This window comes from Poecilia mexicana, unplaced genomic scaffold, assembly GCF_051168715.1.
Source record: "Poecilia mexicana isolate PSO_F unplaced genomic scaffold, ASM5116871v1 scaffold_19, whole genome shotgun sequence".
In the NCBI taxonomy this organism is placed as follows: Eukaryota; Metazoa; Chordata; class Actinopteri; order Cyprinodontiformes; family Poeciliidae; genus Poecilia; species Poecilia mexicana.
The window spans coordinates 6,772,635-6,796,845 of NW_028263388.1; the positions used below are offsets into that span (position 1 = coordinate 6,772,635).

The 24,211-nt window shown below is 39.4% G+C and overlaps 1 protein-coding gene across 1 annotated transcript; it reads right to left on the bottom strand.

The window, feature by feature from the left end:
* Positions 1–21,833: 21,833 nt before the first annotated feature.
* Positions 21,834–23,737, bottom strand: LOC106932498 (somatostatin receptor type 2). The gene has a single exon (XM_015011247.2). It carries the CDS (start codon positions 23,363–23,365, stop codon positions 22,346–22,348), a length of 1,020 nt encoding a protein of 339 aa, XP_014866733.2. The 5' UTR covers positions 23,366–23,737; the 3' UTR covers positions 21,834–22,345.
* Between the last annotated feature and the right edge of the window lie 474 nt (positions 23,738–24,211).

Here is a 24,211-nt window from a genome sequence, read left to right on the forward strand (position 1 = left end):
AAATATTGATTTGAAGTAACGTGTGTGCCATATTCTGAGTATGTTTATGTCTTCCAGTAGGCAAGGAAATGGCTGCTAGTGTTAAAACAACCAGACACTAAAAGCAGACGCTGGCTGTCTGAGTTACATTTTTAATTCCAGGTCAAATATAAAAGTCTGAGCTAAATATTTAGTTAGCAAAATAGCTATTTAGTTTTGAAAACTAAATATTTAGCTCCAAATTAAATATTTAGAATGCTAACTAAAAAAAAGTTAGCAACCGAAATATTTAGTTAGCAAGTTAAATATTTATTGTATCAAACTAAATATTATATTTTGCTAAATACTTGGTTATAAAAATATTTAGTTTGAAAATTAAATATGTAGCTAGCAAAATATTTAATGTAAATCATACTTAAATGTTTAAGTTTGACCTACATATTTAATTTTCAAAATAAATATTGAGCTCCATATTTAATATTTATTTTGCCAACTTAATGTTTAGCTTCCTAACTAAATATTTGGTTTGGCAGTCTTTATTTGTAAATGTAGTAAAAATATGAGACGAATGAATACCCACATTTTTCTCTGTTATTATTTTTTTTTTTTTGTACAAACGGCACCCCATACCAAACATCCTTCATAGCTAACGTGATTTTCTCTTTTTCTTCCAATGCTTGACAATCAAACCCAACCAAAGTCTGATGGACGGCAGCGTGACACCCTGCCATGCATTCATGCTACGATAATTAGAATATGAAAGCATTTCCCGTCAGAAGTCCTGAAGATCTCCGAGGTTGCAGACGGTGCTTAGCATCTACTCTGCTTAATGCACCAATTAAAATGCTAAAAGCAATCTGACCACAACCCTGATCTTATTTGAAATGTATTTATTGATGCAAAACAAAAAAAAAAAATTAATTTGAAGCTGATACTTTTGCACTTCGGAAGCAAATTAGCATTCTGTGCCTGTGATCAACACACAAGAACAACTTTTAAAACAGCCAGAACGATTTTACTGCTCATTACCTCGGCCGACGTGGAGCTTTGCAATTAGAGGAGGTTCAAAGGGAATCACTGGAATAAAAGCAATAATTTAATCATAAGTTTTTTAAAGTTCCTCTTGTTCTGTGTGTGCTTTAGTGCTTAAAACACGTCTGAGTTTTCTGTGCTTCTCCTCTCCACACAAACACATCCACACGACCTCTGGACTTTGTTTAAGTCAACAGTTTCTCGACTCGGCCTTAAACTCTTACACACAGGGGAGTCAACATGATGCCTGGTTTGAAGTCCACTTCCGATAAGGCAAAAAGATCAAACGCTCGAGATCAGACGCTCTCTCTCCCACTCACCACTCTCCTCTCTGACTCGTCACTAAGCAGATGGGAGAATCCACCTGTCTCCTCCGCACCGCCACAAACAATATGAAAGGTCAAACGTCTTATTCCTTCCACAAAGCCTTGATTGACGAAGCACACAAACTTGGAGATTTATTTATTTTTTTCCCTTTGAACACAAACTCCTTGAACTGTAATAGCTACAAATACTGCTGGTCGTACTTGGGTTGCCTTCGAGGAAAGTTTGGTTTTAACCGTATAGGAAGTTAAACTCAAAATGGGATACACAATTAAGCCACTTTTTTACTGATTGATTTTTTTTTTCTTTTACCAATCATCCACTACAACTAGTTTAACTTTTTTCAATGGAAAAACTGATAAAGTCCTAGGCTGTTGTGTCTTAAAACCGGTCTGCATGGAAGCATCACTATTTTCTGCATTGGTATGGCTTGGTTTAAACCCTCGCAGTATGATGAACCTTGAGTAAAAATATTATGGGTTACCAAGGCAAGGTAACAATTATTCCTACTGCTGCTAAAAAGAAAATACAACATACAGATTATTAAAGTGATAGTATAGCTGTCGGTGTTATATTATTTTGACTTTGTATGTTGTCGATTTGAATTTTTTTGCACACTTTTAGTTTCTAGTGTAGAACCAAATCTATTTAGCCACTCTTTTACAAACTTTAATTTAGCCGCTACCAGGCCAAGACTTGGTGGTTCTTGAGTTAAAAGTTTAAGAACTACTGCTTTAAACATTTCAAGGACAGACACTGATAGAAGACTTCAGCTTTTCCTTTTTTTTTAACCACATTGTTTTTGTTTGGACAAGGTGCTACTGGGAAAAGCAACTAAATAAGTACAAAAATAGAGGTGTCAAAACCCATTTTCAGCTCTGTCTCTTTGCACCCCAGCAGCTTTTGCCCGTCGTCCAGCTCACAAACTATCATTGCGCCTACTCCTTGGCCAGCTCCACATGACTCCCGGCATGCTAAGCACACAAACACACTTTTGGAGTGACTGATTGAATCGGCGGAGCACCCAAAAGGCGGAACCTTGACACCACGTTGGCAGGCAGAACTCTACAGCGGGGGGGGAGAGAGAAGTAGGCATTCCTTATGACATGATTTATCTGCTTTTAACAGCCTTGACTCTTGGTGACAGCGCGCCACTGTGGCACATAATATCGCGTTCCTCGTGTGATTCAACCATCGCTGAGGGCGAGTGCCAAGGTGCTGCGCGTCAACCGGATCGTCTGACTTGGACAAGCAGAAGTGGGTTGGACCCTCAAAGTCAAATACATTAGAGGGCGGTTTTGAAGGTTCTTCTGCTGGGTTTCCTTCGGTCCGCTGCGACAGCAGCGTTTAAAGCAAAAACAAAAACGGACATTGCGAAACAACAGGGCAGCTCTCAATGATTCATGCTAGGTGTGTTTCGTGGACAGTTTTTTTGGCCCTCATAAATGTTTTCAGGTTTTGACAGGACGGACTCTTACTTGAAGAGAGCAGACTGACAGACAGACATCCTGATGTAGTCATTTTTGTGGCTATTTGTTGTTTTTGGGGCAGATTTTCTTTTCATCTCTCGTCCAACATTTTTGCATGTCTTTGTAATGATTTTGCGACTGTGGTCACTTTGCATCTCTTTGTATGTGGGATGTGTCCTCTTTGTTAGTCACCTAGTTTCTCTTTCATTTTTTTATTGTATCTGGTTAATTTGTGACAGATTTATTATTTGCATATTATCAGTTTTTGTGTCGGTTTGAACTCAGAAATGACCTTTTTCAACATTTAGGGGCCTGGAGGCCTTCAAAAGGTGCAATATTTATTTAGTGTTGCGATGAAAACGAAAGCCTGTGATAGCACATCAAATTATTTCTGGAAGTGAATGATGTTCATCTGCCTGTTTAGATTTCAGTAAGCTTTGGAAATGGTCCATAATTAATTCAAGATCAATTGTAATCTTTAAACCGGAGAGCAGTGGGTTTTCTTTCTTTGTCTTGTTAGAGAATGTGGGTAGCCACGAGAATTCAGCTGCTTCCTGCCAGAAAGATATTATAGCCTATAGCAATTTCCAAGTTCCAGCGAATTTTAGTTTCCTCCACATGCCTGTGGTGGAGACAAAATCGTTTTGTTACGAGTTTGGTTAACTAGGGATGGTTTGCTTCCAGTTGGCTAGTCATACAGGTGTGAATACTAACAGGTTAATCTTTAATTCTGCTGGTGATTAACATCAACATATTCAATTTTCAATTGACGTTTCAATACTATAATTGTCAAAAAAATTTTTTTTGATGTTTGAATATCTTTTCATATTAGTTGAGAACAAAGACAATTTACCCTTCCAACAGATTTATGACGAGATAGTTGAAATTTATAAATTTTCATACAAAAACATACAGAAAAGTAACACAGCTTATCTTCTACCTCTACTTGTTGCCGTTATATTTCCTTCGCTGCATTTGACCCCATTGATTTTGTCCCTCTTTGTCAGTAATTTTACATCGTCAAACAGGTGAGTTTTTGAAACTTTTCTTACGAAGCTGCAGCAGAGATGTGCTGTTCCGAAACTAAAGTTTAATTCCCCCGTGATAGTCAATAGTAGAAGAAACAGACGCTGACTTTTCTCCAAAACATTCTGCCACGGCTGATCCACTGTACGAGACAAGAAGTAGTGTAGGACCCAAAGGAGGAAACTCACTCAGAGATAGCTTGGTTTGTTACAGTCTTGCGGTAAATTATTCAAGAGGCTGGCTAGAGGTGGAATCTAGGAGGTTGAAGAGTTGTAGAAACGGGAAGAAACCGAGGTTTGCCAAAAGCCTCCCCGAGGTGGAGCTGGAACCAAAGTAAAGAGTCAGACAAGAGAGGTTGAAGGTCAACTCCATGGTGGGCTTGCCCTTAAACACGGACAGGGGGCAATAAAAAATCTAAGTAGGTGGATGATAGAACAATCTAGCAAACAGTCTGATTCCTGGAAATGCAACATAAATTTGAAACAGCCAACAAGAAACATATCAAAAGGTCAAGAATTTCTCTGCAAGCTTATTCCTTGCTAATTATAAATATACCTGGATGAGGGTAAACCAAGTTTTTGTAGAGGTTATGGCTTCAAAACTACATATTTCCCCATCATTTCTATAGTTTGAAGTTCTATAAGATGTCAGAGAAAGTACCGGAGTTTTCCCAGCTGTATGGAGCGACACACATTTACCATCGGCTAGAAGAAGCCAGCTCCAATTCTTCCTTGGTTACAAGACAGATGAGTTCGACCCAACCCAACACTCGCAAAAAGGTGAGACTGTTTTAAATATTTAGTTGGAAAGCCATGAGCCATATTTGTTAAGAAGCTGACTCCATGCTAGCAACCAAAGAAGCTAGCATGACTTAACTAAGCTAATCTAGTTTGTTTTGCCTTTTCGGGTTGAGGTGTTGCATGTTTTTGGACAATTGTTTCCTCTGGTTTTGGATGGTGTGTAGATGGAAGGATTTTTGCTGTTACTTTTTTATTTTTTGGACTATGATGCATAGCTATGTCAACAACGGGTTAATTTTACTACTGGGAGCAGCTAATTAGCAGAAAAGCTCACAGAATACCTATGACCCTAAAACCCAGAGGAGTTGAAAATGAGGCTTGATAAGGGATAAACAGTGTTTCTGAATTAAATTAAATTTAACCGAAATTTGACAAATCCCCTGAAACAAACAAAAAAGAACATTACATTCACTTCCTGTCTACAATGTCTTTTGCAGAAGCCCAATACTGAATGGTGGCTAAAGAATATACTAGCTTAAATTATATTAGAAGAGATGCTAAAAAAATTGTTAGCCGTAGCCCTGTTACCAAAGAAGACAGAAATATATACAATTCAGATGAAGCTTAATTTTTTTTAATTTAATGTCTCTGGTTTTGTAGAAGCTAGTGTTAGCTGCTACACACAGCTAGCTACATAGAGCTAGCTGCGAAGGGACCTCAGTAGAGAAGCACTTCTGAAATTGTTTGGATTTTTAGCATTAGCTTGTTAGCTTATTGCTGTGTTGAGTAGTTTTCACTACAACATTTGGCACTGCTGAGAACCATGTTTGATATTGACAGTAGTAGACAGCATAATAAAGTTCCTACTTCATGCTATCATGTCCATATCTTGACTAGCTCATAAAAGTTAAAAGCAAAAGTACACAGGTAGCATCAAACATAGCATCAAACAAGTGACTTCTACAGTCCAAACTTGCTGACATTGCCCAGAAAACAAAGTGTTTTCAAGGTTTTATGCTGCAAAGTCTTTCATAATCTTTGAACAAAACATAAATATAGCAGCTTTAGAGGTGTCGCACACACAAACACATCTACATGAGAAATGACGAAGCCTTTGACGCTCACATCCTTGTACCTGCCGGGAGTTCGGTCAGCTGTATTATGAGTACCTCTCAGTGTTCAGGTGTGAGACTCCTTTCTTTTATAAGGGCACTTCTGACACCGAGGCCCCGCGCCTTTCTTCTGGCAGAGACGTACAGGTGTCAGAGTTGAAATGGAAATTTAGAGGTGACTGTCATACGCGTGTCTCTCTCTCAGTTGTGTTGCTTTTGTTCTGTTTGTCCTTTCTCCCCTCCTGCCCCCTCCTTGTAGAAAACATGGACGGCTAAAACTAGCAAAGCTGTTAATGCACACGGCATATTCAGATAGCAAATGCTGGTAGAATGCTAATTAGACGTTAGCTTGTGTGGGCATGAGTGTGGTCCTTTTTTAATGTGTTTGTGTGCTGGGAAAACATATTCTGCTCTGAAAATGTGAGGTTTGTGCCTCTTGTAGGTCAGCATCAGGGATTCTGCATGCTTAATTTAAGTTTGGATGCTGTCCTGTTTCCACATGGCCAAGATGGAGGTTAGCCTTCATCAGTGACTGAAGGGTCCTTTTAGTTAGAGGGAGATTAGTCATCATGAACCTGAGTATTGCATCAAAGTGCAGGGTTTGGGCATGGTGGTTGGAGCAGCTCTCATCACTACGTTATAGTAATAATGCAAGTAAACAGACTTTGTTTCTTCATCCCAAGTCCTTAGACTGAAACTAATCAAGAACATCTTGAATCAGAGAGTAGAGAACAGACGTTATTTGTTACATTTCTCCCAAACCAAAATATTTGGTTTTGCCATTTCAACACTGATTACAGGTTTGAATCAGCATGAGTCCCTTTCAAGCTGAGCCTCAACAAAATTTCACAGGAACCATTTTTTAAATTAGACTCTGTATAATTGTATCTCAAAAGTTTACAGACCCTTAACATGTTTTTAATGTAAAAAAAAAAAAAATCCACTTTTAACATGACATCTTCTTGAAACAGATATTTACACACATTGTATAAAGTGACTTCTTTTGCTACTACTTTATAACATTAACGTTAAGAGACCACAAAACATTTGATAGCTTACAATTATGGATTTACTTTCTTGTTTATGAACAACCCAAACAATTTATTAGATTCTTGAGAAATTGGAAGTAGTTCTGAAAATCCAACGTTCACTTGGACGCTGTTCTCACCGTCAGGTCGCTCATCACGCGGATTGAACCAAGCTGTAGATCTGATGAGTTCCCGATTTCTTCAGACGACAAAGAGTTATGTAAACACAATCACACTGTTCTATTTTATATTTAGTGTGTTTATTTCCACTCTCCTGGGAGCAGCGTTCCAGCAGCGTGCCGTAAGTCAAGGCAGCGAGTCTAAATTTAATCGGAGTCGCCGAGGCAATGTGCGAAAAGGAACGTGAGGTGACTTAAAGTGAACGGGAAAAGACACAAACGACAACAAGCACCGTATTCTGAGTGTGTTATGGACGGTAATTTCTCTAGTGGAGTTAACCAGAGACATGTTCAATGAATGAACGTGTAGGACAATAAAACAGTAAAATGTGGCAACATTTTACGCCCATACTGAAGGATCTGAAAGTGGAAAGAACCGCCGTGATCTGCTGTAAACACAGGAAAACCTAAGGTGAGTGTAAAACTTCCCAGTTGATGACCAGCTCAACTTATTTGAACTTAAATAGTTTTACTACAGTCTCATTTTGCCTTCTGGCATTTCAAAATCCCCTTTTTATTGTCCATTTTCTGCTGAGCTGTGTATCAGATTGGCTCTGTAAACTGAGGCAGGAACCCAAAAGTCATTCTCTCTTCTTGCCTCCAGGACAAAGAATGAGAAGTGAACAGTTTGTGTGTATGCATATATATCAACCTCTTTCCGACTTCTCTCTAGTCTCTGCAGATAGGAGGCTCATTTATGCTGCTTCATGCTGCAGCAAATAGGAAGGTGATGGTTTCACCTAAAATCTGGATTTCAGGTGTGCTGTGGGTAAAAAGCTCACAGTTCAGTCCCCACATCACAAAGCCTGGCGACGAAGACAAGCTCGTCTGTCACTTCTAAGGTTTTAACATGGAAAATAAGTTTTTTTTGTTTTTTATTTTTAATCTGCCATGATTTAAATGCAGTCTTAGTTCTACAAAAATTCACCACTGGGTAAGTTTTATACTGGTTCTAGACCAATATTGCTGTTTGATAAAAACTTCTTTAAATTATTAATTGTGCCAAACGCATAACATGGAAAGGAAATCCAAGTTTAAAGAAAAATACATTTTTTCAAACCAAAGTCCTTCACTGCTTTTTACGGAATAGGATTAGGACCACTGGAAAAAAAAAAATCTCAGAAATTTTGAGATTAAAGTCTGATTTTATTTTTTATTTTTTCCCCCAGTGGCCCTGATCCTCTTCTGTAGCTTTTTGGAGTTGACGTGAAAGTCAAATCTCCAACATAAATCTAAATAAAGGAGGGAATTCTTTTTTTCTTTGACTTGTTCGCAGCAGCGCCTGTTTCCCACCAAAGAAAAACAAACAAAAAAACAAACGTGGTTTTCATTAACAATTCAAAAACTTTGAGCTGAATTTGCCTTATTAAGTCTAGAAATTCGTGGATTATGACCCCCATCATTTCCCCCTCAGTGCCGCTGCTGGTGGCCTTTTTTATGAAGAGGTTCATGTTGCAGTGTGTGTGATTCCCAGCATGGTTCCTGGAACATGACGGGGACTTTGATCCATCTCCTCACTCTTTCACCTCCAGGAGGAAAGTAAATATCTGCTTGAGCTTAGTGGTGAGAGACCTCGCTTCGAAGTTTATTAAAGAATTATATGATGCCTACTCACTATTGATCGTGTAACACAATTGCACACTGTAGCACCTTTAAATCGCAGCCGGGGTCCGTAAAGCTCCTTAGACTCCGTCTATTCAGACGGACCGGTATGGTTCTTCTCATTCTGGATGCAGTTCTTTCCTCTCCCCGATCATTCTCACATTTTACACATCGACTTGCTCTCAAAAAGCAGCGTGTGACGGAGAGCCTTGACGGACGTTTCACACCTGGAGGGGCTGGAGAAGATGTCCTGCACCTCACATGGATGCACAGCGTGTCTGTCACTGCGAGACGGCAAATAAAAGCGCTGAGAAATAAAGGATGGAAAACAGGAAACTGAAATAAAAAACTGAGAAAATGTGTTCAGCAGACAAAAAAAAAAAAAAAAAAAGCGCCTCTTGACGAAAAATCTTGCTGCTTTTCTGAAAAACGATACATTTTTATTCTTTATTTAAAAATAAAGTTATTTTATGCAAAAGGTTTTGCTTATAAATTCAGGATTTGATAGAAAATATGCACTGTTTGCTTGTCCACTGTCACATATATAAATTTAAGTCTTGGTATTGGAACGATACCAATAATTTAAATAAAAATTGTGATTTAGTAGTTTTGTGATTCATCTTCAGTTAGTTGATTATAATATTTATGACATGTGCTTTTTATTACCCAACTTCAGTAGAAAACAATGTAGCCGTAGCTGTATAGAAATAAAAATAATTCCTGAGTCTGTAACTTAAGTAGGAATACTACTATTCCTTCAATAATTAACATTCAGCTGCATTCATATATCAGGTTAGATATATAAATGTTAAAATAAATATACTTATATTGAGTAAGGTTTTCATTCAGTCACATGAATAGATAGATAAAGCTACAGTTATGGGGGATATAAACAGGTTATATTTGAAAGAAAGGAGATATTCTGAACATGAACATTGAAATCATGCTCTCAAATTGAAAACGTAAGCTCTTGATATTTGGTATTTCAATATTTGCTCTGGATTGAACAAGTTTTCATAATTTGCTGGACATGTGGAAGAAAAATTGCAAAAGTATTGAAAGTATCACGCCCTTATCGATTCTATGCCATTACAGATTTTTTTATTGATAGTATTGATATTTAGCTGATGTAACTCATCTTAAATGTGTTCAATAAGGACTCTGTTTAGGCTAGTTGAATTCGTCCATTCTGAACTTGGTGAGCCATTTCTTTATGATTTCTGCTTTGGCCCAGCTTATGAAAATCAGTTTCACACTATAATACCATCCGCACCAAACGTTTCTGTTTTTACAGTGCAGTCAGGCCACAATCTCCTTGAAACTGCTAAACCCACACCTGTCATTCCAGAGGTAACTTCACAGCTCCAGACCTGATCCCTGAAGTCCAGATGAAGTGTGGAGGTCTGGAGGTATTAACACCTCTAAAACTTGCACAAACTCTGTAATTTTATTTGTAAATTCCTCTCCAAATCCCCCAATAACTTATTCTTGTCATAATGCCGCCGACAGCCGACCGTTGAATATTTAGTAGTGAGAAAATGTCACGAGTGCAATTCACTGAGCTCCTGAGAGAGATTCCCTTTCTTTCACAAATGAATGTAGCTGCAGCAGGCGTGCCTGTGAGCTGGATTTCATGTAGCTGTGCCTGAGCGGACACTTCTGGGAATATGTTTGAAAATGGACTATAAGGAACTTCAGAGTAGTGGCTGTTCATTTTAAAGCATGAGTTTAAAAACCTAACAGTGGTGTTTGGTGACAAATCCTGCTTACATATTAGATTGATTAGAATTGAACTGAATCCTCCAGCAGAAAATGGTTAAGTCAAGAACTGCTGCCAGACCTGAGGGGTTGTGAATGTTTCTAAAGAAGGTTTCTTTGTCAATACTAGAGGTTAGGTCTGAAATCCACAAGTCCTGCTTTCTTTTATATATTCTGTTTGTTTTCAGGCAAACACAAAACTGCCTTCCATTTATCTTTTATGTTTTAGGTGTTTGAAAAGGAGACCTTGTATTTGAATAGGCTTTTAGCGAGACATTCTGTCTCTTTCAGTGGAGCTGCCCCTGATTGAACTCATAATACCCTTAAATCTCCAATCAGCTGCTCAAGATGCATCTGCTTCTGATAAATAACCTCACAAGTGACTTAATTATAACACGAGGCAATCCAAGACCGTTGATTAGACTAAAACAACCAAAGATCCTCAGAGAATATGAATCCCTGAGCCCCTGTGCTGCTTTCAAAGTCTCCATCAACTTCATTTGATTGTAATGCTAAAACAAAATTTAAGCTCCCAATACGTCAATCGCGATCGAAGGTTTTGAGTCGATCTCGGCAGATGACACTCTGAACGCCACCAGGACGCTGAGAGCAGCACTTCCTCTTCTGACGGGCTTATCAAAAATATTCACTAAGATCCTAAACGTTTGTAGCTTCACTAAAAAAGAATAATTATAAAAAAAAAAAAAAATCAACGAGATGTGTTAAAATTAATAATCTCAGTAATTATTGTTTGAACAAGGTGTTGCGCAATCCAGTGCGTTTCGGTCCCATTAACAAAAAAAAAGAAGGAAAAAAAAGGCGACTCAAAGACCGACTGAGAGCAGAGCAGGAGTTTAAATGAGCTACTCAACCACCGCTGTGTTCATGAGAATCTTATTAATAATCGAGGAATAAATATCAATTCTGGAAACGTGATATCGTAACGGACTGAATGTTGTGTTTTTAACATAATCTCTGCTCGGTTTGCGTGGCGCAGGCGGTTGCCACGGCAACGGGTGTGCTAAACGACAAAGAGACAGAAAGTAAAAAGGTAGGAGTGGTTTAGAGTTGATCACCTGTTCGGGTTGTTTTACCTTTGTTTATCTTTGCTGTGGCTCATCACACCCGCTGCAGTTTCTGAACATTCAATAAACGACAAACTTGGACTAATTACCTCGTTCATTTGTGAGTATGCGTCACAACAAACATCAAATAGGACAAATATATTTCATTAAGTTGTAACTAATTCTACAGTGATAATTATGTGAAATTAAATTAATTATATCCCGACTTCTGAAGATTTGCCTTTAGCTTTTCTGGGCTCTTTGGTTAGTTTCTCATATTGAGGTCATCAAACCAAATTTCAGATCTACCATGACTGACTGACACCTGCTGGCCTCAGGTTTGCAACCAGCTTCTGACTGAGAGACCAGTAACCTGCTCCCAGTGTCAGAATCACACTGAGGAAGAAACTGCATTAGGTTTTCTGTCACTTTATTATTTCTGCTACAACTGATAATGTGTCCTTAAAAAGTAATAATAATATTAGTGTTAAAAAAGGTTTATTTATTAAACTTTAAATAACCTTTAAAAAGTTTATTTATTAAACTTTATAAAGTTTAATAAATAAATTCCAGTGAGGAATAATTAGCCGTGAGAACATTTCAAGGTGACACTAACGAGATGAAAAAATGTTCAACTTGTGTCATCATCGTCGCTATGGTTTCACCTTTCACTGTCGTTTGTTGAGCCCATTTGTATAAAGTTTACAATAAGGGTTGCCAATATTTTCAAGCCAACGATGATTGCATTTGAGAAAATGTATCGTTTGTTGCTTGTTACATAATTGGTAATCGTGCTAATGTGAAGCACTTTGAACTGCTTTGTTGTTGACATGTGGCTATTCAAATAAACTGGACTTGACTTCATTTGCTGACTGCAGAAAAAGCCCTGCCATTGCTCAAAGTAGCCCCTCCCCTTTCTTTTCCTCAATTAAGAAAAAAAACTTTTTGATATCATTTTCAAAACATTCCAGTTTATGATTATGTTACTGTAGCAAAAGACGAATTCAGTTGGATAGTTTAGTATTTTACCAGGGATGTCATCATAGCTGCAGGATGTAACTTTTACAAAAATATGTTTGTTTCCATATCTATTAACCCTCCAGTTGTCCTCGGGTCAAAATGACCCAAAATGTCCTCAGGTCAGAATGACCCGAGGACAACAGGAGGGTTAAAACTGTCACCATGTCATGATAATGTAACATGAGACAGGTAATCTGTGAAAAGATCTATTTCCACCACTTTCTCCATGAGTTATTATTGCTATCTGAAGAATTGCACCACTCCAGCTCAAAAACAACATTATATATTATAATGTCAGGGCATAACGTTAATTTAAAAAAAAAGTATAAAAGTTTTGGTTTTGTTTTTTCATTGTATACCACAGCTTTAGGTGTGGAGGATGCTGTAAATTCACCAAACAAAACTTTCAGTCTAATGGAACTTATTGTCATTTGACAAACAATATGTTTTAAAAACAACACAGATATTGTGGACATCCATAAGGGGCAGACATATTGTCCCTATTTTCTGGTCAACAACTTACATATCTTATGTTTAATTTTCCAAAGATGGACAATAGAATTGTCGATTTGGTTTCATCAAAAACATGAAGAAAGTTTGTGGAACAGGGCAGGGATGGGCGAGTAAAACCAGCGTAATCTCTGTTTTTGTTGTCAGAGGGCCGTTCCCCTTGACGACCTGGATGTTGCTCCTGGAAACACTGTCAGATTAGGTTATTTATGTCTTGGCAAAAACAAATTGGCCTCTAACCCTGCATGCTTCACAGTGGGGTACACCTCATTCCCTTCTGTTTGATCACCTTTAATTGGTCACGCAGCCACATTTCCAATACCTGCCCCTGTTTGCCCTTTCAAACCAATTAAATTAGGCTCCTGCTTATGCCGTAATTAGTGGCAACTCCCTGTTGGAGTACATCTTTGTTTTTATCTCTATCTCTGCATGTGTACAAGTTAATCTCGATTCAAAAAGCAAAATATGGTTTAATAGCTTCATTACACACAGTGATGCATCTGACATACTTATCTCAGATATTGTTAAGCATTTACTACAGCTAATAGAACTTATTGTGACACTCTTGACTTTCTCCGTCATATCCACTGTCATGCTGCTTCAAGCAGTGTATATTAATTATTGTAAAATTGCCACACCAGGTCTGTGTCCATATAATCAAGCATCTTGTGGATAGCGATCAACATGCATTGGAATTCTCCAAGATTCAGGAGAGTGCGCACACACCCAAATTGCGCATACCTGCTGGTTTCTGAGAGACTGGCAGACATTTTGAGGGTTTCAGGCAGAAGTTGAAACACAGTGTTTCTTTGTTATTCCGTCGAAGAGAAACTGTTCAAACACTCCGTATTTTAGTTTCCCAAGCTGCGTTGTTTTTTTCATTTGTTTATTTTTATCTGACTAATCAGATATGCTCTATGGAAAAAAAAAAAAAAAAAAAAAGAAAACTGTGAATAACAAGTTGGACTTGTATTCGGGAAAAAATGAGATGCAGAAACCCTGCATCTGAAAAGACATGGCTGCGTTTTGCATAGAAGTGATTTCTGAGAACGGGATCCAACGGAGGATCTCAGAAGCAGTTACTTTGCTGCATTATCTTCCTCTTCCATACATCTCCCACCTTATCACTGTGGGAGTCGGACTCTCGTCACATCCCCAGTAACCTAAAAACAGCCCATCGATAAACCTCTTCTGGGCTTCTGTACTGACCTTTTCGTGATCCCAGGATAATTTCCAGTGGGAAAGTAGATGATGTTAGTTCCCTCCTGACCAGAACGCGAGCATAATTGAGACGGATGCATTCTGTCGCGGAGACAAGGAGGGAAAACATGTTGTTAGATGATGGAAACGGAAAAGAAAAATGGAAGATAAAAAAAACATCCAGGCAAGAACAAGGTGGCTTTTGAAAGAGACGCAACAAACGATTCAAAAGGAATCCATACTTGATGGAACAAGTTATAAAAACTTTGTGAACAACTGTTTTTCTTGTTTGTTTGTTTTTTGTTCAGTATAGAGTTTGTTTGTCTGGGTATCTTCTATCTGCAACACAATGTACATCAATGGGAATTCGTTATTGTTGCGGCCGAGTCTGAGAAAATGTGTTTTTCAACGAAAACACACCAAGTCAGATTCATGTCTCACACCCATACAAAGGGGTTGAGAGAGCAAGGTTGTTTCTAACCGTCTTGAAATGTGTCTGCTTGAGGAGCAGAGGAAAAAAACACTAAATGTCTTTGATTAGCAAGGAAAGGTCACTGGAAACTTCAACTGAAGGCAAAATGAAGACCGGCATGTTCCCGTTTTGAAGAGCAGCTAAAAGAAGTTCTCTGTGCTGTTTCATGTGAACACCCCAGGGAAACAGGACAGCGTGGATTACTAAATATACATTTAAAAAACCTGATTATCTTAAAAAATAAAGCATAGATTTACCTTTTTTGTAGGACTTTATAGGGGGTTCTAATAACTGTTTGAAAAACAATTCCTACAATACGGGGATATTTCTCCTATGGAATAAACGTACTCAAAATAAAGGCTGTCCGTGCCAGATTATGGTGCAAATAATATAAAAATAAATAATATCACAGTCCGCTATGGATATATAAACATTTTAACTGAATGTTAATCTACCTGTCAATGTAGATTTCAATTTTAGTTCTGGAATCCCAGGTTGGCGGGTTTAGATCATCTTAACCTCTCACAAGATGGCGGCTAAATGGACACACTAAAGTGTTTGGGCGCTATTTTAGTCATCTCTTCAATGCTAGAGTTGAGTGCTAGCAGCTTACTACAGCTAACCGTAGCATGAAAGCTATTTTCCAAACAGCCAAATCCATAGTAGTTACCGTAGCTTTTACCCATTAGCATAAGGATAATACCATGTTTAAGGACTATTTATGTAGGTTTGTGAGATGGAAGGAAATTAAAGTTGACAAGTTCATGTTACTGGACTATAAGTGATCAAACCACTTATTGGAATAAAGTTTGTCATATCTAAAATTGTTTCAAACAGAGTTAGCCTCAGACCATTCCAGAGCTAACGCTGAGCAGATCCATAATGGTGGATCTTCAGAGAGCCTAGAAAACAAAAGACTGAGACTAGTTGAAAGTTTGCATAAAAGAGTGACAAAAAGATGCTGCATGTTCATTTTCAAGTACAAGTAACCTGACTTTTACGACAGTATAGAGATAAACACTGTAACCTGGAAAAAATGGCCAAACCATAACGGAAAGTTTAATACCTGAAAATTAAAAACATTTTTTAAATGGAAGTTGGATCAGCAAAAAAAAACAAAAAAAAAAAAACAAAAAAAACTTGTAAATAAAATGAAACACACAAAGACTGTTTCACGTCCTTTCATAGATTTCCATATCTTTTTTTTTTTTTCCATTAATTTCCACAAGAGTGAAATGTAAATATTAGGCAACCCGATTGGTTTTCAGTTTGGAGTCACATAAATTTTCATGAGAATGTGTTGTGCCCAAGCATGAAAAGTAGAAATTATAGTAATCCAGGTTGAAAGAGAGAGGGGGGTGGGGGGGGGGGAGACAGACATATGTTTCCTTAACGGTATTTTAAACATGCAGTCTGGGTTTTTGTGAAGATCAGGTTTTTGGGTTTTAATATTTGGAAAATAACTTGTAGCAGACTGAAGTTTTCTAAGAAGTGATTTTGAAGAAATGGAGAAATTTTCTTTCCGGATGAAAGACAACAGTTGCTTAGCCAGAATACATAATAGGAGTGGAGGGAGCGTCTGAGGCAATCCTGGCATGGTTAACTCGGAGAATTAACTTGGTGGGAGAAGTGTCTGACTGGAAGCTACATTTCAGTCTGTGTCGTTCTCAGGACCCGCCACCGTCGGGCCATTTCCGCTTCAGACGTTCAACAAATGATTCATTCTCAGGCCCCAACTCGGACCTCCAACCCAAACCTTTCGCATACGTTAATATTACAAGGCAATTAAATAATACATCCTTTGATATCTAACACATAGTCCTAAAAACCAGAAAAGAACTTAGACTTTTATGTTTGTTTTCTGTTCATTCACTTCAGTGTAAGAACTTGTAGAAACCCTTTGAGTAACATTACAAAGAGGTTTATTGAAGCAAACGTTTGAAGATCTTTTGTTGTCATCTACTCGGGCAAAAGCTAAAGAGATTTTCTGACGAAGACGGCCATCTTAGACGAATTGTACCTTTTTTTTCTCATTTCAGCAGGGAATCAGGCGGATCATGATATAGTCTGTGCACTGTCAGTTTGAGCCTCTAACTTGTGTCGTGTGGAAACTTGTGTTTATTAGAAGACTTTTGCTGGTAGTGGGAGAAAACCAGGACAAGACACAGGAAGACCGTAGAGGTTTAATAATGAAGCTAGAGGACAGGCTGGAGATCAGCACTTCTAGAGCACAAAGGAAGTATGAGCAACTTGAGATCAGTGGAAGCATATTGAAAGAAGAGCACTTCAGATCAAGTTGGACAATCTGTCGATGGGTTTGGGGCCCTGCTAGCTCCTTTAAACTCTGACCCGAGGGGCTGACGGCTCACAGGAGGCGAGCAGCACCATCAGGTTAGCATCGCCTCACAGGAGAGGCTGGAAAAAGGTGATTTATGACAGATAAAGGAGTTGCTACTGATTATAATAATAACGAAACGAAAATGATAACCTACTGTGACAATGTTTCCAAGCAGGAAAAATAGCACACCAGTTCTCTAAAAAAGTAAAATTCGTTTTCTTTCTTTTGCTCTTGCTCAATTATAACTAAGTTAATCAGCTGAGTTGCTTCCTGTCTCTGATGTGTATTATTTATATGCAGTCAATAGCTCCAGGGTCAGAGTTAGCCAACTGGGGACACGGCTACGACTCAGACACATTTTATTGCCTCAAGTTTCCACAAGAGAGAAATAGATCAACATTAAAATCAATAGTCTTTATGGAACTTATTACAGAAAAAACAAACAGCAAAAGAAAAAAAAACAATTATGAATGAAATGGTCACTTCCACTTTGGGGATTTTAATCAAATCTTTTAAGTTTATTAAACTTTCCCACCAGTAGTTTTAATGCAGTCGACGACGTTGCATGTTCAGATTCAGGCTCTGCGGTTACGTCCGCTGCAGCAGAGGAATGGGAATAAAAACAAAAAAACCCGCTGAAATCAAAGTGTTAGGGAGGAGGGACAGGAGGGACATAAAAAAGGGCGGGAAAATAATAAAGAACAAACCGACAGGAAAGAAAACATAGACAAACACATTAAATGTGATAAGGAAATGCCCAGACAGCGTGTCGGGTACGCAAACTGCCAAAGTGACCTTTATTGATCCAAAACTCTAATCATGTCATGAACACACACACACATACACACACACACACACACACACACACAACCCCCACACACACACACACACACACACACACACACACACACACACACACACACTTACTCTCTCGGAGGTCCCATCAATATCCTTTATTGAGAAACCTCTCTGGCAGTTTGCATCTGCTCTTAATTACACATAGAGGTTGAAGGCTGGATCAGTCAGAGCAGGACAGGAGACCCGGTGAAGTACAGGCAGCCTGCTTGTGCTTTAATTAGGACCAACACACAATTCACCCCCACGCGATCCCTTCGAGCCCGCCAATTAATTAACGTGACCTTTGATTGTGGCAGGAAGACAAAAACGAAGGTCAGTGTAAATTATAATTCACTTTATGGAAACGACGGCAGATTGCACGAGCTTCCACATGCTTGGCTTAAAAGAAAAATTGCACTTCCCTTTTTTTTGTTTTAAATTATTTATTATGAGCACTCCCACACTTCAGTCGCAGAGTTGATAATAGAAGAGAAACATTCTTCTGATTGCAACGATTGCTCGAAGCGATGCGAGACAATTTGATGATGCCACTCTTGCATGCGAAGCACAAACCTATACAACCCAGCAGACGCAAGATGGAAACCACGGGAGCGCACAGCTTGTGCATAAAGAAGATTTAGAGCTGTGATGTTCCACAGGCAGGCGTCCATGTCTGGTTTGTTGTTTTCAAACTGAGATATTTGATCCACTAAAATCTGTTAAGTTCCTTTGAGCTCAGTACTCCAGAAGGCTGTTGGAGAGAACCCGCCTGCATCCGATCTACGTTATTCAGGACAAACTGCCCCTGACGGAGAGCGACAGAGTTCTGCCATGTTCTCGCTGAGACAATCAGACAAGATTTTTCACATTTTTTCACGCTGCACTGTTGATCTCGTGCACTGATCCTTCAAAGGTCTGGAAATGAGCCACTGTCAGCTTATTCTTTGACATGAGCCGACCAAAAGGTCACGTCTGAATGTACGCGGTTAATAGTCACCCCACTGTAGCCGACTCAGCAACTTAGTCGCTACCTTTAGCAACTTTTCAGCCAAAAATGTTGGTATCTGCCAAAATTGTAATCAACAGATCAGGCTTTTTTTTTTTTAAAGATTGGTTATCAGCCAGAAATCAGGAATCAGTGAACCCCTTCATCTTTTCTGTTGTCTCACTATAGAAAACTATGTGATGACTCAGGCACATTGAACACTGATTTCATTAAGACCCACCTTTAAACTCAGTTGGAGTCGGTGTTTATAAATTAGAAACAGATTGGTCTAAAATGAGACACTGGGGGACATTTTCAAGGCCAAGACCAAAAAAGAACTCAATCTCCCATCACACATTTGCAACAAACATCTTGAGAATGTAAGAAACCTTTGGGTCAATATGGGCTGGTGAGACAAATGTGGAACTTTTTTTGATGGTTTATACGGGTTGCTACATCTGGCATAAACACAGGCATGGACCTGGATAACTTGTTGTTATTGGCCAAGTCAAGGTCCAGACTTAAAACCTATTGACCCTGAGTAGTCTGTTTGTGCGAGAAAACCCTCTACTGTGGCAAATTCAAAACAACTCTGCAGGGACTGGGCCAAAATTCCTCCCATTATGATGTAATCACCAGTTATTACAAATACTTGACTGCTGCCAGTTGTAGCACAACTAGTTTGTAGCATTCACTGTTTTTTTTCTACATTGATTTGGCAACATTTTCCCCTCAATAACTAAAATCACAACTTGAAACTTGTGTCCTGTTAGGAACACAGAAACAGTTAAAATGTAAAGATAACCGGAGATATACATATATATTTTTTTGTCAACAGGGGTTGTAACTTATCCAAAGACCCCAATTTTTGATACCCGAAGCTTAGTAACATGCAAGTTACCATGAAAATATTAACTTAAAGCAAGTGTGAAATGTTTTTATGGTCGGTAGTGAAAGTGCAGAAACTCCCAGTTCAGCTCCAGAGTCTCTGCACAGATGATTCAGCGCTTCCTTTATCCTCTCATCGCTACCTGCTGTAACCTCCGACACATCAGCCTCCCACTCACAGACAGATGACATGCAGTAACAGTCGATGACCTCCTGCCTCCCCCTCAGGCACCAGCTGCAGCTTAAAATCAATAGCCACCAGCTGAAAACAGTAATTGGGATTTCTTATGCACCACGCTTCCTTTTATTAGCATTCTGACTCAAAATTTATTTCTCTGAGGACAAAAATCTACATTTTGACGCACATTTGCGGTGAATCCTACATCAGAACCGCCTCGGTGCGCGGCTGCCTCCTGTACATCACGACCTGTCGGTTCTCCATTTGTATTCTGCTCGCCTTTACATTTTTTGGCAGAGGTCTATAAGCTATCTTTACACTGAGCCTCAAACAGCCAGTGGATCCCAGCCAGGCTTGACATTTAGAGTCTTTCCAGTTCACAGGATGCCCTCTGGGGGGAAATATCAGAGCAGACAGCCATGACGAGACACTTAGTTTGCTTCATCTCACCGAGGGTACGCATAGTGTCTCAGAGATTTATGATTTTGAGTGTAAATTACTGTTCAAATCAAAAAAGAAAAAAGAAAAAAAGAAGAAAAAAACCCCAGGGGGAACGAATAGCAAACCTCCACCAAAAAGCAGAATCGTCCTGTTTCATGTGTAGAAATCCCACTAAGACAACTGTAAACATATTTACCTCAGAGATGTCATGCATGTGCAGCACGACTCAAACTGGGTTACCGTAGCAATCTGGAAAGGATAAGAAAAATAAACTGTGCGTTCTGATGCACAACTTGCCGTAAAGTTTAAATACGGAGCCTTGCAATAGTATTCACACCAGGAGAAGTTCCACATGTCTCTGTGTGTTTTATTTGGGGGTTTTCATGTGAAAGCGTTTTACAATTTTGAAAGAAATCGTTTAAAGCCTGGCCTACTTTCATATTCACTCGAGTGTTTGCTCATTAATGCTACTTTACAAAACTAGCGGAAGATTAATTACAACACACTGTTGCCGGATTTAAGCGACGAATAAATATCTGATTTTATTCAAGGATATGCATACAGATTCATGTCACACTTTTCTGATGTATATTTGTAAAATTATTTGATCTATTTACAGTTGTTGGTCTGTCACATGAAATGGTAATAAAAAAACACATGGGAGTTTATTGTAACAATATTGATGGGGATATTAATATTTATACAGGGTGTTGTTCTGACAAACATTCTCCACATGAGCAAGATTTTTTATGCAAAAATGTTTCTATCGCTTTAAATTTATATTGCCTTTTGGCATGTGGTTACTGTAATGTTGCCTTTTAATATTACATGACTTTGCATACAAGTCTACTGTATGCCTACCCTTCAGCTATAATTTCCATGAATCATGAATTGAGTAAATAAATCAGTAGATAAGAGTCATATGGGATTTAATTGTTGTAATCGATGCTACGTGCTGCACTGAGCTGGGTAAACATCGACATGCTTTATCTGCTGTATGTTGTGGGATAGATTATTCTCTGTGTTAATCTATACATTGCAAACACACTCATTAAGAAGTAGTGTTTCAGTGAAATCTTCAGCAAAGATATTTCAGTTTTTTTTGGTATCGGGAGCTGTGATCTAGTTATGCAATATATGTATATAATAAAAAGGACAACACAACAAACAGATGTTCTCACTTTTACCCCTGATCGTTTCTCTAAGTGTGTCCCACAGAATATCCTGTCAACTTTGGGAGTTTTCAGTGTGAAACTGTTTGTACTCGAAGCACGCACGCACGCACACACACACACACACACACACACACACACACACACATTGCCAGAAAAGAGCAAACACACTCCTCTGCTGCCCTCCCTCTGTACGCTCTTGACCACAGGGACATAATCCAGCTGAGGGAGACGTGCCGATGCGATTGGCTCAGTTGGGACTCGTTTACGTGTGGCCGCGCTGGTGTTAACCCAAAGGTGGACGACCCCTTTTTATTCTGTTTACACTCAAGCTGTTTTCAGTTTTATGTTTTTTTTTTTTTATGTGCCACATTTTGACCTGCTAGAAAGGCTCATAACGGCAAACATGTTGGAGCTCATGTTGAGTTGTAAAAAAAAAATATATATATATATTAATAATAATAATTCCATAGACAAAGGAAGTGGTACATTTTTACTTCACAAAGACATGGTATTCATACACAAAGACTGCTGAGTAACATTATCAAAACATAATTCAACTGGGGTGTTTGGTAAATTTTTATTTTTTACTTTTTTTGTGGGGAAAAAATCTTGAGAAGAGATTTTCTCATTTTAACAATGAGCTGTACAGCAGCATTCACAAACAGTACAGAGGAGAGGTCAACAGGTGTTTGACCAAACACTTTCTCTTCAAATGTACATGAACAGATTTCATTGCTTGTGAAAATACAGTCCAATGCAAAACCCCAGGCAGACAATAAAATCAATCAACAAGCTCAGAAAATTTATACAGATTCACTCTAAGGCAAAAATGATGCACCTTTCATGCTTTAAACAGGATGTAAACAAAATCTCAGTTTGTCAAGACTCTCAACTCATTGTAACAAGAGCAATCATATTGCTGGATTTATGTACAGAAGTTCAAAAGTATTGTTCAGTGCTTGAGAACTGAAGTATCAGTACTCGGTTCTCAGGCCAGAAGAGTGACATCTTGTATGCTGGTGTCATTTTGGTTGCACTGTTCCTCACTGCACTGCACTCCAGAGCAGGATTTTATTCCAGGGCAGAGCAAGGTACGGAAGTGCCTCCTGAAGGTGTCGGACAGACAGGCATAGAGGATGGGGTTGGCACAGCTCCATGAATACGACAGTAAGACTGCAAATTCAAAAGCCCTGATGAAGGTCAAGAAGAAGCTGTTATAATGCAATGAAAGGAAGTTGAAGGTGTAAAACGGGAGCCAACACATGCCAAACACTACCACCACCGCCACGACCATCTTGGTTAGCTGTTGCTCAAGCCTGCGTCCCTCGTGGTTTGGCACAGAGGAGAGCTTCTGCCGGCACCGCAGAGAGATCAGCATAGCTGCGTAGGAGACCGTCATCACCGTAAAGGGTATGGCAAAACCGATGATGAAGGTGTAAGAGAGGATGCCCAGCCACAAGGCGTCCGTAGCAAAGTCCGGACTGCAAAAGCCGTGATCGGCGGTGAAATAGAAGGCCATCGGGAGAATGGTGAGGAGAGAGAAAAACCACAGGGACGATGAGATGACCTTGGCGCAGCGCGGAGTTCGCCAGCGGGCAAACCGAAGCGGCTCGGCAAGCGCCATGTAGCGGTCAATGCTCATCGCCGTGAGGCAGAAGACGCTGGTGAACTGGTTGATGCCGTCTAGGACCATGACGACTTTGCACGCCGTGTTCCCAAACACCCACTGGTTCTGAAAGTTCTGGCTTGCGATAAATGGCAGGCCGACCATGAACAGTCCGTCGGCCAAAGCCAGGTTGAATATGTACACCGTCGTGGAGGATGACATTTTGTCCAGTTTCAAAATGGCAATGATGACGAGGCAGTTCCCAGCCAGTCCCACAATGCAGACCACGAGGTAGAGGACAGCCATGGTGATGCCAAAGCCATTGATGTTGTCCTCAAAGTACAAGTGTTCCTCCACATACGACTGATTGTTGTCTACATAAAAAACATAAGATGATTCCATTGTGACTCAGCTGCTTGTCTAGAGAGGCAAAAGAAACAGTATAAATAATGATGAAAATTCAGTGACAGTTGTGCTTCAGCAGGGAGGGAAGCACAAAATTTTTCTTCTAGTGGATTTTCCTCTTGGAGGGAAAAGTTCTCGGTGGGAGAGATAAGTAAACACCTCAAGTGAAAAATCTGAAAATCAAGCAGGTTTCTTGGTTCAGATTCTTCAACTCATCTACTCGAATCCGCCCTGTCACACTTCCTTTGATCCACTGACAAGAAAAAGTTTTTCATCTGATAGCGACGTGAGTTTCTTCACAAACACTCTCAGAAGCAGGGTGGGGAAGACTCGGACGCTTGCCTGAACACTCGTTTTCCTTGAGAGCCCCTTTATATCTCTTCCCCCCCTCTCAGAGTGTGAGGAGCGTGTCTGCTGCTCCATGTGTGGGAGACCCTCCCATGTACCTCCCTCCTCTTGTTCATCAGCCTCCAATGACTGTGACGAACTCTACGGCTCGTTGTCGTGGCATTTCCAAGACAAACCCTTCTAAACATCTTCCGTAGAGCTTTTGTTTTTATAACTTTGTCTCTATCTTTTCCTATCAACATTCGTTTCTGTTTACCCTACTTTCCTCCATCAGTTGTGCCTCCCCACCCTCCACCTCTGGCTCCTGCTTCTTTTCTGCCTCACAGTTCAGCGGTGGGTCATGCATCAAGACCCAGACAGATAATAACACTATCTCGTTGCTCTGGCCACCCACCTCTATGGCCTATGAGCTGAACAAATCTGGAGATGGGAAGGAAAAGTCTTTTTTGCAGTTTTGTTTTTTTGACATTTGACATAGGAGGCTGCTGTATTCTC

Excerpts from the sequence above, each read along its gene's own strand:
- LOC106932498 (XM_015011247.2), bottom strand. The coding sequence starts at position 23,365 with ATGGAATCATCTTATGTTTTTTATGTAGACAACAATCAGTCGTATGTG.